The sequence below is a fragment of the Halichoerus grypus genome, chromosome 9 (assembly GCF_964656455.1).
Source record: "Halichoerus grypus chromosome 9, mHalGry1.hap1.1, whole genome shotgun sequence".
NCBI lineage: Eukaryota > Metazoa > Chordata > Mammalia > Carnivora > Phocidae > Halichoerus > Halichoerus grypus.
In genome coordinates, this window is record NC_135720.1 from 132,778,014 (window position 1) to 132,796,689 (window position 18,676).

Sequence of the window (18,676 nt, forward strand, 5' to 3'; positions counted from 1 at the left end):
ACTGGGGTTCCAGATGTGGCTTTTCCCCAAAGGCAAGCTAAAGAGGCATCCCTAGGGCATACGCCTTTGCTGCTGATATGAGTGATTCTTTGTCCGCAGCTGTGAGCTGCCCCATGGCCGGGAGGATGCAAACACATGGTCGGGGGGGGGGTGGGGGTGGGGAGCCCAGCAGGGTCAGATTGCTAATTTCTGTTCATTTTCTTACGGCTGTGGTGAACGTCTGTGTATTAGTCAGCTCATGCTGCCGTAAGAAAATACCATAGACTGGGTGGGGTGGTTTAAACAACAGAAATACATTTCTCCTTGTTCTGGAGGCTGGAGGTCCCGGAGTCCTGTTCCTGGTGAGAAATGGGCTTCCCGGCCATATCCTCACTAGGCTGAGCGTGGGGGAGAGCGTGCACGGGTGTCTCTTCCTCTTCTTAGGAGGACACTGGTCCTAGAAGATTATTGTCGGTCACCCATCCCTTTCCCCCCATTATGACCTCATTTACTTTTCTCACGTCCTTGCAAGCTCTGTCCAAATACGGTCACATTGGGTTTTGGGGGCTTCAACATAGGGGCAAACAGTACTACCACCAATATTAGCACTTGGGTAGGGCTCTGAGATGGTGACCGTTTTATCCCATTTTAATTTTAGATTAAGTTAATTTCCTTGCTCATCTGCGACGTGTTTCCTTTTGTGCTTATGTGGGTACTAGAACGATTTCCTGGTATGCCAGGAACCCCTATGAACTTGTTTGACCTTGGAGAAGTTATTGTTCCTCCTGAGTGGATGGAATTAAGCTTGGGTTTTTATTTATTGCATGCCTGCTTTTTTGAGACCTCTTGGGTTTATCTGCATCCCATACTTCAGTGGGGATTGAAATAAGACTCCTGAGCGGGGGAGCTGCTGTAGGCCAAGAGACCTAAGGAAGGGGCCAAGAGGGTTATTGCAAAGGTCCCAGGGATCGGGGAGGGTGTGGGAATCGGGATGGCCCTGGAGGGATGTTTCTGTTGTCAATGTGGGAAAAAATGGCATTATTTGAGGTTGAAGCATCCTGTTTGTTTTAACACACATTCATTTTATTTGTATTTTATACACGAATTCAATTTCTTTTTATATGCTGTGAGTGTAATTTAGGGCAAGGCTTTCCAACCAGTTTTACTTCTCAACTTGTACAGGAAGGGAAGAGCCTGTGGGGTCCTCAGACTGTTCAGGCTCGGAGAGTTTATCTGTGTTTACTCTCGTAAATGGTAACGTCCCCCACCTCCTCCTACCTGGAGATAGGCCGTCCGCGGCACGCCATGATTTGAGTTCTGTGATAGATTTACGGAGCTTTAATTACTAGCTGATCTACCACAATGGCTCTAGTGCAGTTTTGCTTCGCTTGTGAACTTCTTCGCTCCCATTTCCCCCAAATCTAGAGGGCCTTTCACCTCGCTTTTGGAAATAACCTGTTATTACTTGAGCCCATCAAATGTTTAGTGTCCTGTATGGCGTATCTTTAAAGCCAGAATGGTGATAACTGGGTATGCTTTTGGGAAGTTACCCTACAGCCCATTAAATCCCTTAATTTACTGTTTGTTACTTAAGCTCACCTGCTGTCAAATCTTCTCTATTCTTGTAGCTTTCTCTTTAGTCTTTAGGGGGCTTCTGCAGAGTCCCCAAACTAGCTTCCTCATGATTTCTTTCTGAAAGATCCTAAAACTGTACAGGTGTCCCATACGTGGAGGTTTGGGGTCCTTGAGGGAATCGTGAGCTATTTTATAACCTTAGACCTGCCCGTTGAGGACCAGAGTGTCTGTCCGGCTGTGACTGCGTCTTGCAAGGAGAGCTTGAGGCTCCTTTCTGGGGCTTCAGAGCTCCTCCTGCCCGGTGCCCGGGACCCCGTTCCTCCTGTCTCCCGTTCCCTGACCTTTCACTAGTGCTCTTGGTTTGTTCGTGCTTTGGAGCTGATGATTTCAGCTCTGCACATGGCGGGGGGGTCCTTCCTGGGTCACCTGCCCCTCCAGTGGCTTCTGGGTCAGTTCCTTCACTGACTCCATGTTTCCCATTGGCAGGTGGGTGGGCCTCCTGATCATGGGGTGTGGCAGCTGGTCCTGGTGACTGGGAAAGACATCTGTGCTTGAGACTCCCCTGCTAGCTCTTGGTGCTGCCTCAGGTGGCGGTTTTCCGATGGCTTTGAACGATTTCTGTTGCCTTCCGATGCATGAAAGCAGCTCAAGGTCTCCCCTTGGAAACATTTACCTGTCTTAATTCTGATAGCTTCGCCCTGATGGGCTCGGGGTATTTATGAAGGAGTTTGAATCCCCACTTTTGACAAGTTGGACCTTGTCATCGAGGGTGATGCTAGAAGGTCAGCGAATCCTCTGCAGACATGAGTAGGGTAGGTGACACCCCAGTGGAAATTGTGCACGTTTATTGGCTTGGCATGCAGGAGGCCTGGTAATTTCTGGAGGGATCTGCATTGCAAATTGCTTAGCCTGGACCAGAGCGGCTTTTTACCCTGTCCTCACTCAGCAGTTTACCCAACTTGAGACTAGTGTTATTTGAAAAGGGCCTTTCCAGTTTACTCAGTTGGAAAGTGTTACAGAGTTTTAAAGGGTGAGCTGGAAGGCTCTCAGCTGGCACTTCTGAATCCCTCAGAGGAAAATATTGGCAAACTCTCCACTCTCTGCCTGAACTCTTCTTATAAATTGAGAAGCCAAGAGTTACGAAGCCATCACAAAGGGCCGGGTTGGACCGTGTGGGGGATACGAATCCTTATCCATGCTGAGACATGGGCAGTTTTCTGATAATCCTGCCCCCCCCCATCTTGTGATGTTAATCTTTCTGCCACTGAAAACAGAAGTAGTGAATGCAATTTACAGTGTATTCCGTCCAGCCCCCCCCCCCCAGCCTTCTCTCTAGAAGATAGATGCACATGGCTTTTATTTTATTCACCCTCGTTTACAGTTTAAATGAGACTAAGTGTTGGGCTGATTTATTCAACAGGTGTAGCACCGCGAAGGAAAGTTTCCTTTTTAAATTTTTCTTCCTTTTTTTTTTTTTTTTTTTGGCTTTTTTCCCATGGTTTCAGGGGACAAGGTGCTGAGATCAGAAGCTGCCTCGCACTTCTTCAATCTGTAGATGGAGAGCCCAATGTGAATGTGTCACAGGGCCTGAGAAACCTCTGACTTCCTTGTCTGATTTCAGAAGCTGTACCCTCACTGCCACCCAGGCCCCCAGAGAGGTCTGTGGACATGAGAGTAACGCAGGGGAGAATGCCGGCATCGTTTCTTCATCCATCCTTCCACGCCCCTGCGCCTGCCTCCTCAGGCCACGCAAAGGGGCCTTTTTCTAGCACTGTCCACATTCTGCGGCCCATTCTTCTTGCTCCCACCCTCCCAGGGTCGCTCTTGATGGAAGAATTCCAAGGGAATAGGTTAAGATTGCCATCAAGTGGCTGCTCTTGGTAGTGGATGGGAGGATCCTGGCCCTCCGCGCTGCTCAGACCTTCTCCTCCAATTTCTTAGCCCCTTTGTGAAAAATAAGCCAGCTCCAGCAAGCTCTGTCTGAGGAAAGGGCTGTTGGGGCAGGGGGCAGGCACAGAGAGCTCAGAACATCTATGTACTGTACGTCCCCAAGGAAGGGCTCTTTTGTCAACCCAAACCACACCTCCTGGGTGCACTAGGACACGGAAGACGGGCGTATTTGCAGTGGCCTGAGCTCAGGGCCCTGGAGCTGGGAGTGCAGATGATCTAGAAGCTTACGGGGGAAAATTGCTTGTGTGTTCAGCCTCCTGTGAGCCCCAGCCCTGGTAGGCCGCTGCCCTCCATCTCCACTCGCGGGAATCGGCAGGGAGGGTCATGCTGTCATCCCTGAAAGGCTGGCCTCACGGTCCCACCAAGGGAGAACGCCAACACACATGACTTGGCCATCCCGTTTGGCTCTTGTTCCTTGTTTCCCGGCTCTGTAAATGGAGTAATAATTTCTTTCTCAGCGGCGATATTCTTAGGATTAAGGAGATGATTTATTTAAAGTCCTTAGCATCTGGCAGGAAGCAAGCATTCAAAGGGTAATTGTGATTGAGGTTCTAGATACACATTACCTAACTACTTCCCATAAAAGCTGTAGCTGTGTGTCATAAAACAGCACACTTCAGGGACTGTATTAAAATCTGTTTGCCCCATTCCCTGGGTCTGGATGCCGTCCTAGAATTAGACCTCACCCTAGGACTCGGAGGGCACAAACTCTGGCCCTGCGAGAAGGAGATGAACCCTATTTAGTGTTCCCCGGTAGGTCATTCCTCAGCGGTGTTGGGAAGGCCTGTATAGCAATGGCAGGAGGTAGGTTTGTGTATGTGGGGTGCTCCTAATGGGGCACAGAGCTCTTGATTGGGGTGTGTCTGAGGTTTCTGAGCGGGCATGTGGTATGTCGAAGAAGATGGATCTGTGGCAGCCGGGTTGCAGGGGGGAGGCCGGGAGGCAGGCAGAAAGAGAAAGGGACTGTGGGAGTCCATCAGCGTGGCAGTGCAACTTCAGGTTCGGGTCAAGGAAAGACAATTCTACGGCTTCTGTATTTGCAGCAGCTTTTTAGAAGTGACGGAGGCTATGTTATATAACCATTCACATTGCAGTCTGTCAATCATTAAACCACAATTCCTGGATTCTGGCCACTTAAAGCAATATTGGATGCACCAAAAAAATTGGTATGTTGTAATATGTTGTAATGAGCACTGACGTCATTGGATGCCTAGTTGTGCAAGTAACTGGGTCCCACTGCAAGCAGGTTTCTTACGACAAATAGAACACTTGAGACCTCCGTTTGTCCCATTTGGATTTGTTTCAGTGGTGAGTGATCGGCTGATGTTTATGGCCTGTTCAAGTTCTTCCTAATTGCTAGATCCTACCCGGTACGGTCGGGGTAGGAAACATTTGGATGCTTTTGCAGAATTGGGGGGGAAGTAGAAAGCAGAGAAACTAAAGGACAGGCATCCTCTGTGATCACCGATTCTCTCCTGTGGTGTGTGAGGCCTTCCCCATCCCTCCACCTCCACCTGCATACAGGAATGAATTCAAGGTGATGGTTTATTTCTGGAGTGTGTGTGTGTGTGAGAGAGAGAGAGAGAGAGAGAGAGAAGCAGTGAGCCCAGAATCCTCTGTGTGTGGATTTACACCTTTCTTTGTGCCTACAGCCTCGAGGGTAGCAGAATGTGCGTCTCACTGAAATACTTCATGCGGCACTTTGTTCCTGAGTATTAACTGGTGATTGCTGGCCTTTTACCCTCAAGCTACATCAGGATTGCCTAAAATCCTCTGATTAAAACCACCTTTTGTGGGTAATGGCTTTGCAAACTTTTTCTATAGTTTCTGGTTTACTGAATAGCCTTGTGGCCTTTTGTAAAGGGTTCTAACCTGCACTTTTCCCTTCTCCCCACGTCTCAAAGCTAGACTGATGACACCAGGAGCCATCCGCGGCTGAACTGACGGGGTTTGTCAGCTTGCTCCTCCATTGGCACCCCTCCGCTTTTCACCCTGCCGCCTGGACAGGAGTCCCCATCTGTCTGACTTGGCCTGTTTACTGGGTCTGAGCTCTAGCAGGGGACAGCAGAGAGACAGAGGGACCGCTGCCCACAGACGTGGTCACAAGGTCTTGAGACTACACTCACCAAAAATCTGTAGATGTCGAACTTTCCAGAAGGAGGGGAATGCTGTGTATCTGCTTTGTCATATATGGTAGCCCCTAGCCACGTAGGAGTCCATGAGTCCTTGATACATGGCTGGTCTGATGAGTTTTAGTACTTAAAAAAAACAACAACACATGAACAAGTGTAGCTGTAGAGACAGGATGAGCATAGTGGTTCTGAGCTTTTGTTCTTCAGCTCGGTCTTTTTTTGTTGTTGGCAGGAGGTCTTGCTGGATCGCCAGTGTAGTTGATCAGTGATGTGTTGTGTATGTAAGCAGTGCCGACCAAGTGAAAACAAGTGCCTGTTTATTCACCCGCCTTTCAGTGTGTGGGGCAATTTGAGAATGCTTTTACCCGTGGTATTAAGGTCATGGTATTCATATTATCCCCGACTTCAGTATAGCAACGTATTACTGGCTTCAGAGTGGTCATTGTCTTTATTTGATCCTTGTTTTTTGTTAGTTCCGTGTGAGTCCACATTTCGTATAACTTGTTTTTGTTTGTTTGGGGTTTTAAAATTTATTTTTAGTTTTTTACGTAGGCTCCACACGGGGCTTGAACTCATGACCTGAGCTCATACAAGAGTCCCATGCTTAACTGAATGATCCACCCATGTGCCCTATATAACTTTTGTGATCGAGTATTTTTTGTGATCAGTAGTAGTTCTATTCAGGAAAAGCACCCATGTCCCTTGTGATACCATTTGAATAATTGTTAAGATCCCCTTCTCACTTTGTTTTTATTTTTTATTTTTATTTTTTTTTAAAGATTTTATTTATTTATTTGAGAGAGAATGAGAGACAGAGAGCATGAGAGGGAGGAGGGTCAGAGGGAGAAGCAGACTGCCGAGCAGGGAGCCCGATGCGGGACTTGATCCCGGGACTCCAGGATCATGACCTGAGCCGAAGGCAGTCGCTTAACCAACTGAGCCACCCAGGCGCCCTCACTTTGTTTTTAAAGTAATTTATTCTTTGTAGAAAATGTGGACATCTCAGAAAGCTAGAAAGCTTGCTGCTGGACAGAATACTACTTTTTTTTTTTTTTTTTTTGGTCACTATCTCAGTTTTATTTTCTCTGGTCTACTTTCTGTACACTTGTATTTTTAAAACCCCATTTAATATTTCATGCAGTAGAATCTCTGCAATTTAAAACATTGTGAGTCTTTTCCTCATGTTGCTAAGTGTTGGAAAATGTGATTTTTGTTTTTCCTTTTAAAAAAGATTTTTTTAAAAAGATTTATTTATTTGACAGAGAGAGGGAACACAAACGGGGAGTGGGAGAGGGAGAAGCAGGCTCCCCATTGAGCAGGGTTCCCAGTGCGGGGCTCGATTTCAGGACCCTGAGATCATGACCTGAGCCAAAGGCAGACGGACGCTTAATGACTGAGCCACCCAGGTGCCCCTGTTTTTCCTTTATAAAACGTATCTTATCGGGGCGCCTGGGTGGCTCAGTCGTTAAGCATCCGTCTGCCTTCAGCCCAGGTCATGATCCCCAGGGTCCTGGGATCAAGTCCTGAATCGGGCTCCCTGCTCAGCGGGGAGCCTGCTTCTCCCTCTCCCTCTGCCTGCTGCTCTGCCTACTTGTGCTTTCTCTCTCTGTCTCTCTGTCAAATAGATAAATCTTTTTTTTTTTTTTTTAAAGTGTCTTATCTTAAATTATGTTCCGTATTCAGCATTCGTTGTTGGTACGGCACATGAAACCTTCAAGGAAAATACCACAAAGAATACACACAGAATTGTTAAGAAGGTGATGGATGTAGTTCTGCTTTGTGATAAAGGTGGAAGGATTATAGTTAATTTTGGCTTTTTGAACACAGTAGTAACAAAATGAATTTATCTAGGTTAGCAGGGTATAAAAGGCAAATCTTCAAGAAGACCCAGAACAGTTTTATTACAGACAGGAAGAAATCATTGGCTCTAAAACAAAGTTTTTAACACTGAAATTAGTAAAGGGATTAAATGTCAAGAAAACATGACGTGAAGGTTATTGAGTGTTAAATAGTGTCCATAAAATTTTTTTCACCCGAGAATTTGAAGGTTAGTTCTTTTTTCTAGGCTAAGAATTCATGGGGCACCTGAGTGGCATAGTTGGTTAAGCGTCTAACTCTTGATTTTGGTTTAGAAATCAAGAATCTCAGAATCATGAGATCGAGCCCTATGTTGGGTTCTGAGCTCTTTGGGGAGTCTGCTGGAGATTCTCTCTTGCCCTCTGCACACGCGTGCACCCCCACTCGTTCTCTTTAAAATCTCCAAAATTAGGAATTTTTTTTTAAAATCAGTGAATGCTGAAAAACCAGTGTATTACAAATGACATGATGTGTTCCTAGCCAAGTACTTCTAAACACAAAGAGCTAAAGAATTCTTCCCTCTTCGGGAAGAAAGGGGTGTCTTTGAATGCTTGGGAGTTGTGAAAGTGGGTCTCCAATGTAAGAGCGTGTCATGCTACGGAGACCCTGAAATGGCCTCAAGGAACAACCTGTTCTTTGAACAGTATTTATTGGGTCTCAACTATTTTCTCTAGGCGCTTGCTAGGTTTTGAGGGTTAAGATGAGCAAGACTAAAATCATCTTCTTCCCTTTTTTTAAAATGATGTGATCTTCACATCCAACATGGGGTTCAAACTCATGGCCCTGAGATTGAGAGTCACATGCTCCCCGAACTTGAGCCAGCTACCCAAGACTAAATCCTCTTGTTCAGAGAACCTGGCAGTTGGGTAGGTGGTTGCTTGTCACTATGGGTATTACCTTGAAAGTTATCACCTGCAGAGCAAGTGGTGGGTATCCCTGATGGCTGACCTCTATCTAGACAGAGAAGAGAGAATATTCCAAAAGTGGGAACAACATGTGCAAAGTCAGAGAGGCTTGAGGGATCAAGTTAAGAGAACGTGTCAGTTGCCATACACCGATCCAGCTGCCTCTGTGCTTTTATGTTATGCACCATCATGGGGGGGAGATCAGGTTGGAAAACCAAAGCGCTTGTTGGTCTATTGCATGGCTTAGGAAGCTGATGTAAAAAATTCTCTTATTTTTTAAAAAAGATTTTAAGTAGTCTCTACACCTAACATGGGGCTTGAACTCATAACCCTGAGATCAAAAGTCCTACGCTCCATTGACTGAGCCACCCAGGCGCCCCGTTTTTTAAACTGGGTGCAGATAGAATTTGAACCAGTAAAAGGAGCAACAGAATTGTTAGTGTGTTGAAATCTGTGCACGTACGTCTTTGTTTCTCTGATTTGTATCCTAGTATTACTTTCTAGAAGCAAATTTGCTGAATTACAGACTTTTAAAAATTGGCATCTATCACCGACTTGCTCTCTAGAAATATTTTTTTCAGTTTGTTCCCAACCTAGTAGCAGAAGGGAGTATGGGTTTTGTCAGAATCAGATTTGAGAAGGAGATTGACGATTCTTCAGTTGTGATCTGAGTCAGCTATTTTAGTTCTTCTCAAATCTAGTTTTCCATTATTCAGTATTAAGTAGGTCAAATGGCCATGTTGTAATTCTGGTTGAATTTTACTGGATACTTCTGCGGGTCATGTTTTCAAAATAATCTCAACGCTGCTAATCTTCTCTTACTTGGCATCATTTCTGTGTTTACCTTTTTATAAATCCATTACCCAAATCATTTAAAAAATATATTGAAAGCCAAAGCATATTTTATCTTGTGTCTTTTTACAACCAAATAATTAAAAGTATATATTCGACAAAAAATTTCTGTAATTCATTAGCACCAAAGTTTATTAAGGCTTCGAGGTAGCCCTTATAAAGTGCTTACTATGTACCACTAACCCTTTTACGTATATAATTAATTTAATGTCTTAATTTAACCAATTGTTGGTCCTTATGTGTATTTAACAGAGGAACAGGGCTTTCCCTGATTCTCCCCTGAGGTTCACACACTTGATGAAGTTAGAATTAGAACCAGGCAGCAGCCTTGCCCAAATGGTGCTGTGTACTGTGAACCATCAAGGTTCTTAGTGCTAGATGTTTACCAATTCATTTTTTTAATGAATAAAAAAAACAAACAAACTGATGGAACATTGTCCTTTCTAGTAGCTTCTTGAACTTCCTCGTTTAATTGTAGTGCAATTTCATTCATTGGTATTAGTGATTAAATCCATAGCAACCAAGTTTCACTAGTTAATATACAATCCCCCAGCCTCGATCTTCCTACTGTGTTCTTGTAATTATTGGTATTATTTTATAATTGTACAGCGTGGCCTTGAAGTCATGTTGGCTGTAGGGCCAGCCACACGCATTATAGAGTTGAACACTGTTGTTGCTTCAGGAATTACCAAGCCCTCTTGGAAAGAGTCCAAGCCAGGCTCTGTGTGTACCTAATTCTGCTTGGTATATTGCCAGTATATTAACTTTTATTTAAATAGAAGGCTAACAAGTAATGTTTATTATTATGTTGGCTGTTGTAAAGGGCCCATGCTTAATATTTTTGAAAGTCAAATATTAGCCCTGTGGATCACGTTTCCTGCATTGGCTTTTTATCGTAACTTAGGTGATCTGGTCAATATTGTGTAATTCAGCCCAAATCACATCTGTCTTTATGAGGACACGGCTAATGCAGTGTGATCCTCAAAACCCGGTATTTCCTATATGAAATTCTCAGACTCTGCAGCTTTCTACACCCTCCTCTCACACGTGGTAACCTACTCCACCCTATTCCTCCTTTGTAATGAGTTTTTTGTTGGGGGATGTTGGATTGGTAAGGTGCCACCTTTTGTATGCAGTAACTTATATAGGTGGCAGGAAATTGAAGAGCTTTTGGAAGCAGATCATGGATGATGAGTATTCAGTGACTTGCTCTTACTTTGTAAGGCTTGTCTTTCCTTTTATGAGTTAGGTCCCAGCTCTCAAGATGAGCTGACTTCCTTGATTGGATACATGAATAAAACAAGTCTTAATACTTATGAAGCAGCTTCTTTAATTAATCAGCACAGCACTATTAGATATCCAAATTTGGTGAGGATGTGCGAGTGAATTGCTCTCTCACATTTTATCCACAGCCTAGATTGGGGTTTACCCCAGTCATATATTTTTAAAATGCAAAGTGCAGCTGGTGGGCTGCTGGAGTTGGCCCAACTCGGAGGTAATGAAGTGGTTGTACATGCAGGTAGAGTCCTCCGTTCTGAAGCTCTCGGCAGCAAAATATGTCCTTGGGTGTCCTGGTGTTTGGGTGATCGTCAGGTGGTGGAGGGTGGCCATGTAGCCGGCTGGCTGCCTAGCATTTCTTAGGATGGGAGATCCTTCCTGAAATGCTGATCTCTTCGCAAGTAGCAGTTTGGAGTACCTTTGTTCTCTAGAGTCCTAGGTAAATAGGTCTTTATATTTAAGCATTTAGAGATTACGATGATGCCTTGCTGGTGGTGCGCATGCAAACATTGATGCTGCTTTGGAAACCATTTTGCCATTAACTTGTAAATTTGTTTTTGCATATTCAAGAATTTCCAACAGTTCCACTTCTAGGTGTGTATCCCAGAGAAGCTCCAGCGCATGCTTTCCAGGGGACAAGCAGAAGGAAGTTTGCAGTGTGGTTCGTGATAGCGACAAACTGGCAATACTTAGGTGCCCTTGGACGAGATAAAGTGTGGAATATTCATACAGTGGAGTGTGATGGAGTGTGATGAACAACAGTGAAAATGAGCAAAGAATAAGCAAAATCATGGATAGATGATCTTAGTAACCTCATGTTGAGTTGGGGGAAAAACAAATCCCCTGAGCCTTAACACAGAGCAATAACCTTTAAAAAAAAAAAATTTTTTTTTTTTTTTAATTTATTTATTTGAGAGAGAGAGCACCGCACATGAGCATGTGCCCACATGAGCCGGGAGAGGGAGAGGCCGAGAATCTGAAGATGGCTCCGCCTTGAGCACTGAGCCCAACGCAGGGCTAGATCCCACGACCCTGAGATCATGACCTGAGCCAATACCAAGAGTTGCATGCTTAACCCACTGAGCCACCCAGGTGCTCCCCCAGAGCAGTACCTTTTTGTGAAGTTCATAATCAAGCCCAGTGAAATAACATAGCACAAATACATACGCTTAACTTATAAAATAATGAAGGGGGGTAGGCGGAAGCATATAGATAATGCTTTAGTAACTGGGTTTGGCTGTGGGTTTATAGGTATTCTTTACGCTAAACTAAAACAGGAAGACTGAAGTGGGTGACATTTGGGAGTCCTCACTCAAAACTTGGAACTTGCTCTGATCTTTGAATATTGAAACGTGGCTAGTGGTGCTGTCAGTCACACCACTGTGGAACAAAGCTGCAGGCCTCACGAGCCTCACCCTGCCTCTCTACCCTCTCTGGCTCAGGATTTCAGTATTTAAAGTTGTATTTTTATTCAGAAACAGGACGCAGTTTTCGGTTCTGTCGCGTGTGCCCCAGGAGCTGCTGTTAGTCCATCTATCTGGTACTTTGGGAAATGCACCCGTGTTTTATCCGAACAGTCCAAAACCTGATGAAGTTTACGGCCCAGAGGTTTTCAGCGGTAGAGCCGGGGCAGAGTGGACACACGGGCCTGACTAAGCATATATTTTAGGGAATGTGCAGTGCACGATCAGATCCTGATGATGGTCTTGGAAGTAAAAGCAGTCAGGGCCAACACTTTGCTAGGGCTTATCTTTCTAAATTTAAATACCCAGTTACTTTCCAGGCAATGGGAAGTGAAGTCAGAGAGAGTAGTAGATAAAAAATAAAGCAGACGCTGCTTCCCTTGGGTGGGCTGAGGGCTCTCTGTACACTCTCTGGAGGCGGCAGAGCTGGGGACGTTGAGGATGACCAGTAGCCATACGTCACCGTCAGACTGGGTTTCTGGCCAGTCATTTCAGGTCTTGTGGTTCTTGCTGTCTTCCTTTTCTCAGAATCACCATCCCATATTTCCAGTTCTTTGTTGGGTGCTTTTGATTACTGAGGGCGCCAAAAGACTAGTCCCAGTAGAAAGAAGAGGAGAAAAGCCAAATAGTCATCCCTTAAATGTCCTTTAATTGACTGTGTATGACTTATGCTGCAGTGGGATGCGTGCCAAACAGTTGTTCGACATTACAGGAATATACTGCACTGGAGAGAACCGAATGAGGGTCTGCTCTGCGGGCTCACATATGGGGCAGGATAGGATCCGAGAGGGATTTTTCATCCCAGTGATTTCTACGAGGAATTGTATCATCAGGTTGTTCCGGTTCCCGGATACCCTGGCATTCTTGGATGACCTTTGGTTGAGAACCTTATGAGGAGCTAGCTCTGATCTTGGTTAAGAACCATACCTGCATAAGCCTCAGTGTACACATCTGTAAAGTGGGGGATTATGCTAGATGGTCTCTAAGGCCCCGCCTGTAATTCTGATTTTAAAGCGGGTGGAGAGCAAGTAGAAATCAGGAAGGACCAACACCAACCTCCTGATTGTTTGTTTAGAAGCGAGGCAGGTAGATAGGACCTGGTGATTTAGGCAACAGGAGACTGCCCTCGTGAAAAGAATAATCACCAGCCCTGGGTGACTGTCAGCTAGATGCCATAAGCAAAAGTAGCATCAGCTTTGAGGGGTTTGGTGAGGTCTCAGTAACAACCTGTGTAAAGCCAAGAAGGGGCTCATTCAGTGGTTAAACAACAACTAACTAAAAGTAATAGTAAGGGGCATTCTTTTCCCAGTTTCCTTGGATGAATCTGAGGTAAACTTTAAATTTAGCATATGGAATCTTTTGATGGCATGCCGCCATCTTCCCTCTCCCCCCCGCCCCCCCATTGGAAAGGCAAAAAGAGTACAGTGTGGGATGGTGTTCAGAGCATGTGTTTTCGACATCATGATTGCCAGCTGAAGTTCAAAAGCCTTGAAAGAATTGACTTTTAAAATCAAATAGCTTTATGACAAATGAGGGGGAGATGCATGCTCCAGTCATCAGGGCCAGGGAGCTGGCCAGCCTTGTTGGAGTCTTGCCCCCCCCTCCCCCCCAGCAGCTGCCGGGCCACAGAGCCTGTTCTGTGACAGACCCTCCGGAAACAATGAGGAGAAGCAGCGGCTGTGTTATTAGATGAGATGAATTTACGTGCGTGGGGGAAGGCCGTCAGTGTGCTGGGGGCGGGGAGGGCGGCAGTGGCCCCAGCGGTCACCACAGAAGTAATAAAAGCGCCCTGGTAGCCAGGATTGGAGGGAGGGGAGGGGAGGGCTTGAGGAGGAGGAGCCTGTGGAGCGAGATTTCTGCAGTCTGTCTGGATCGCTGCCCAGGTCTCCCAGCCAAAAAAACAAATAAAAATAAATAAAAGGCAAGTGCTGAATGACACAGATTATGATATTAAAAAGGGATGCCATTGAAAATGTGCCACGGACCCCCCACCCCCACCCCACTGCTGCGCGTGGGGGTGGAATGTGTGCATGGGGGGGGTGGGCCGGCAGACTGGGCGCAGACGTGTGCACCATTAAACTGACCGCCCCCGTCAGAGGTGTCCTGTCTCTCCCCTCCTCACCCCCCCCCCCCCATGCCAGAAATTCTCCAATAAGGATTTGTCTGCATTGCAGATTGGGGGAATTGCTTTGCCTGGAGAGAGAAAAGCTAGTCGCTCTTTTCGTTCCCCCCTTTTTTTCCCCTCCCCTCAATTTATCAGGAGGGGGGAAAAAGCACCGCAGACCCCTCCTCTTCGGGGTTGGGTTCCCTCCCCTGCACATAAATAACCTTCCCTCCCGGGCGCCTCCCCTCCCCCTCCCGGGCCCAGGGCTCGCGGCCGTCCTATTGCCGCGCGGAATGTGCACCGCCGCCTGCTTATTACGTACAGGGGAGGATTGTTGACAAGTGCTCTGGAGCCTGCCTCGCCGCGCTCGCCCTCCCTCCTCCCTCCCTCCTCCCTCCCTCTCTCTGTCCTCCTTCCTCTCTGTCTCTCTGCAATGATCCGGCTCTGAGGATGGCTGCTCCACGGGTCTGTCAGGTGCAGTTTTTGGTGGCTTATCTTGAGGAACCTGGGATAGAAGGTCTGTTCCTATAAATAAAATAAAAACCAAATAGCTCTAGGTTTGTTTCAGGCTGCTACGGCTTTTGTTGGAGAAATAGGCCTTTTGTGGTTTTTCCCCTGCTGGGGTCCTGATTAAATCCATTATGGATGGCAAGGTGCTAGATAGATCTGTCTGTCTGTGTGTATATATGAGTATGTGAAAAGTGTTGCGATTGCTTAATATTAATATTCTTTTAGCTTTGATATCCTCCCTGGGGGTAGTGGTGGCTCCTGCAAAGGCACTGTGGAAATTTACAAGAGAGAATTAATGTCGTTCTTAAAGCATTCAGCTCTGTTGACCATTTTGGCCAAATCTGCAGTTTTAGCCAGGCTTGTATGAATTTAGACGTTTCTCTGGGGACCGAACGCCATCCAGCTATGGCTGGTCCCTTTATTTTATTGCCAGTTTATGTGATCATTTCCCAGCATTTAAAAATAGATGTTTGATTAAAGTTAATTAGTTCGTCCTCACCACGGCTTTGGTTTCCTTTATCAGCAGCATGCATGGTTTCCTTTCCCTTAATACTTTGTATCTCTTGTCTTCCTTCCTCGATAGATGGAGGAAACTGAGGCACGGACGTGGATACTGGGTGATTCTAGGTCAGCCCTAAAGCTTGAAACTCCGAGTGCTCTCGATTTTTTTTTTTCCCTCCCACCTCTCTTGCATGAATCTGGGTTTGCGTTACTAGATGTAAACACAAATGAATTTTAGGAGCCATCAGTTTTAGGTGCCTCTGATTATTGCAGATTCTGTGGCCATGTTCCTGGAGTTCTGCTTTTTGTGTTGCTTACCTTAGATTTCGGTATGAGAAAGAATGTTGCTCTGGGAGGTAGTAGGCCTCTCTAAACTTGCTTGCTGTCAGCAGCTTTAAAAATTTCCCTATTATTATTATTATTATTATTATTATTTTTGCTTCAGATAGCCCACTTAATCCTTCCTTAATCTGTTCATCTGAAAAGCGGGTGTGCAGTCTGATTTGTGAGTGAGGTAATGAGGGCCCTCAGAAACTTCCATCCCTCCCAGTCAATGCTACAAGCACAAGGGAATTGAGAACTTCGATGGGGTCCATTTGTATTAGGGGGTAAAAGCAGCTAGAGAGGTTTTAGGGTTAAGGGTGTGGCTCTTCTCCGCAAATTGTGATGTTAGTCAGAACACAGTATTTGGAGTGGTGCCTGTTTATCAGCACAGACTAGTACACAGACTAGTAACTTGATGGGGTTTGTTGATCTGAGTTGAAGCCAGGTTTACCTAACTTTGTAGAGACTTGCTAATATTTGAGAGCCTGTGTCTTTTGGTAACTCACCTGTGGGGTAAATGTAGTGATGATATTAAGCTTTGAAGATAAATACACATGCATATGGCAATTACTTGAAGGTTGACTGTCCCTAGCTTTCTGAGAATATGCTGCATAGGTATATGGAAATCTCCCTTTGAGAAGTGCAGATTGCGTGATTTGGAAAAAAGAATCTGATTTTGGCACGTCCGATTATCTGAACGTAAAACTTTGGATGTGTTGGTCTCCTTGATCTATCTAAAAGAATTTCTCTAGAAATGACCTGTGTTTACCTCTACTGTGTGTGACTCCAAGTTCACGCTTTGCAGTGATACCATTGTTCTGCAGCTCGGTCTCTACACCGGCCTAAATCCGGCATCTGTCTTTAATCCCTTTTCTTCTGAATGTGGAAGGCGGTTTTTGACCTCTGGGGTGTTTGGGACTGGGCCGTTTGCACAGTGGAACCTTTTCCCTTAGCTGATAGAAGTTTGAGTTGCATGTTCTGGGGGAGTCCAGGGATTCATGCTTTGGATGGATGGTTATAACTAGATGGCCTGGTGGGCATGCTTTTGACTGGTTTGCCAGCGTAAAATCAATAAGGTATTGGGATGGGGTTTGGACCCGGAGGAATTCAGGCCTGGGATGGAGGAGTAATTGTTGCTTGCATGCAAAAGTAGAGAGAGCTTCTCCTTGTGGAACAGTGGATGTTTCTGTTTCAGTGATTATTATTATTATTTATTATTCAAGCTATTCTACCTGTTGTGATGTTGTAAAATTCATGGTAAGGAGGAAGAACAAGGGAAAAGACGGAGAATGTAAGGAGGAAGAGCCCTTTACCCTAAAGAAGTAAAGGAGTTGTTGCAAAATGCACAGTACAATTTGCTTGCCATTGTGATCATCACAGTTCCCAGTAGCTGCCATGGCTGGTCCAGAAACTAGAGATCCTGGATCTTTCCCACTGAGTGATTTTTTTTTTTTTTTTTTTTTTTTTGGGTACCAAATGAAGTCCAACTGTGGCTCTTCGGTGGTGGTTGTTGGAGCCTCTCCATGAGGAGTGTTTTCTTTCTTCTTGTGACTACTGGTCAGGATGTGGGAAGGAGAGGTCTTTTGTCTTTGGGTGGTGCTCACTCATTTGGGGTTTAGACCGCTAGAATAGGGCCCATTTTAGTGTTCGCAGCAATGTGGTCGTCCTTCCTGTGTGTAAATGTCTGCTGGCTCGCTTCTTTGTGCCTCAAGGTGAGGAAATCCCTTCTGGGCTCAAGGGTCCTGTCTCTCTTCCCGCTCATCTGTCTCAAAGGTAGCCATGTGCTTGATTTTGAAACAAGAAAAAAAAAGATAGAATCCGACACTGGCTTTGCTTACCCAGTGGCCCAACTTTTCCATGTTAATTAATTAGTTCTCTGTCAGTTTTTTTAGGGAACACCTTTTTTATCAAAAACTTGAGCTTCAGATTGCCCAAGAAGGTTTCATGGGGAAAGAATGGTGGTGGGAAAGGGTTCCTGGGGCATTATCTGTTTACTTTTTGGGTGTTAAACTAACAAAAGCCCCTGTCGTCTCTTTATCTTGGGGGCTCTTCTCAGGGGTCATTGGGGTAGTTTTGGTCCATATTCTTGGTTGGAATGGAAAATCTCCATAGCTGATTGAGAGTAGACAAAGGGGAGCCCTATCTGCTCAGGGGCCCTTCTCCTAAGGGAAGGGATCATTATTTTCCGTCAGCTGAGGTATTCAACCCACTTTCATTTGTGCTCTGTTGACCATGAGTGTGGCTGTGACATCATGCCTCGAGACTGTCATTTGTTCTCGTCCACCTCAGCATTTTGATGTGGGGAGCCTGGGCTTAGCTTCGCAGACCTCTCTGCCATGCTCATCCCCTTCCCTGGAACCTGGGGATCCATCCAAAAGCTTGGCTGCTGACCCAAGTGTGTACAGTTGGATTCGGACTCTGTATTCGTGTATTCGTGTTGAACCTGCGAGGCTGGCCGGAGCCCCATTTCTCCCTGGTATCCCAAAGCAAAACAAAACAAAACAAAAAACCCCAGAAAACAATCCACAGATTTTTCTTTAAAAATTTGAGTGAAAAATAGACTTTATTTTTCACAAGCAATGGCAGCAGACTATGCATTCTGAATACGAGAGAGGGTCCTACCTCAACCCAAGGGGCTGTTGTGGTAATTTTTCTCTCAACTCCAAAGTGCGGCAGCCGTCCCCATCCCCCAACACGCGCGCGCGCGCACACACACACACACACTGCAGCTGAAAATGAAAGCTCTCTTTGGATGCTTGACTGTTTAATATGTAATGTGATACCTTGTTTCACAGTGATGGGGTGACAGACGGGCACTGGCTGTGTAATACAGAATTACCTTTTGTGCATTTCTTCTACAACAAAGCCAAATACATGGACTCTCCCTAATATGCTAATATGTTTGGTGTGCTCCAAATGTTTTGGAAGCTTCAAAGGTCTCCTCATTTTTTCCCCTTCTCTTTAACCCTTCTTTAGGCTCTGCTTTTAGTGAAGCAGAGGGGTTCGATTTTTTTTTTTTCCTTTGGTTTTGTATTCTGTCATGTACGTGTAGCCAATGGGAGGGCTGGTGAAACTTCTTTGTGTCTAAAACATGGAATTATAAGGGCTGCACATTCTGTGTGTGTGTGTGTGTGTGTGTGTGTCCCCGTGCGTGCGTGCGTCCATCCGTCCCAGGGTTAGATAAGGATTCCCTTCAATCTCTCTACCTCGGTGTTAAATCTGTAGCTCTCATCAGGTGCTTAAGCT

The 18,676-nt window shown here is 45.5% G+C and overlaps 1 protein-coding gene across 6 annotated transcripts in view; it reads left to right on the forward strand.

Moving 5' to 3' along the window:
- The window catches only part of JARID2 (jumonji and AT-rich interaction domain containing 2), a 249,764-nt gene that overhangs the window by 124,709 nt on the left and 106,379 nt on the right, over positions 1–18,676 (forward strand). The window contains exon 1 of one of the 6 annotated variants that reach the window (XM_036087234.2): positions 14,499–14,612. The exons of 3 other annotated variants lie outside the window; for them this stretch is intronic. In XM_036087234.2, the coding sequence (XP_035943127.1) occupies positions 14,546–14,612 (67 nt within the window). In that variant the 5' untranslated portion in view covers positions 14,499–14,545. Of the gene's footprint in view, positions 1–14,498; positions 14,613–18,676 lie in introns of those variants that run through there. 2 more of the 6 variants (XM_078055717.1, XM_078055718.1) reach the window with 2 other exon arrangements.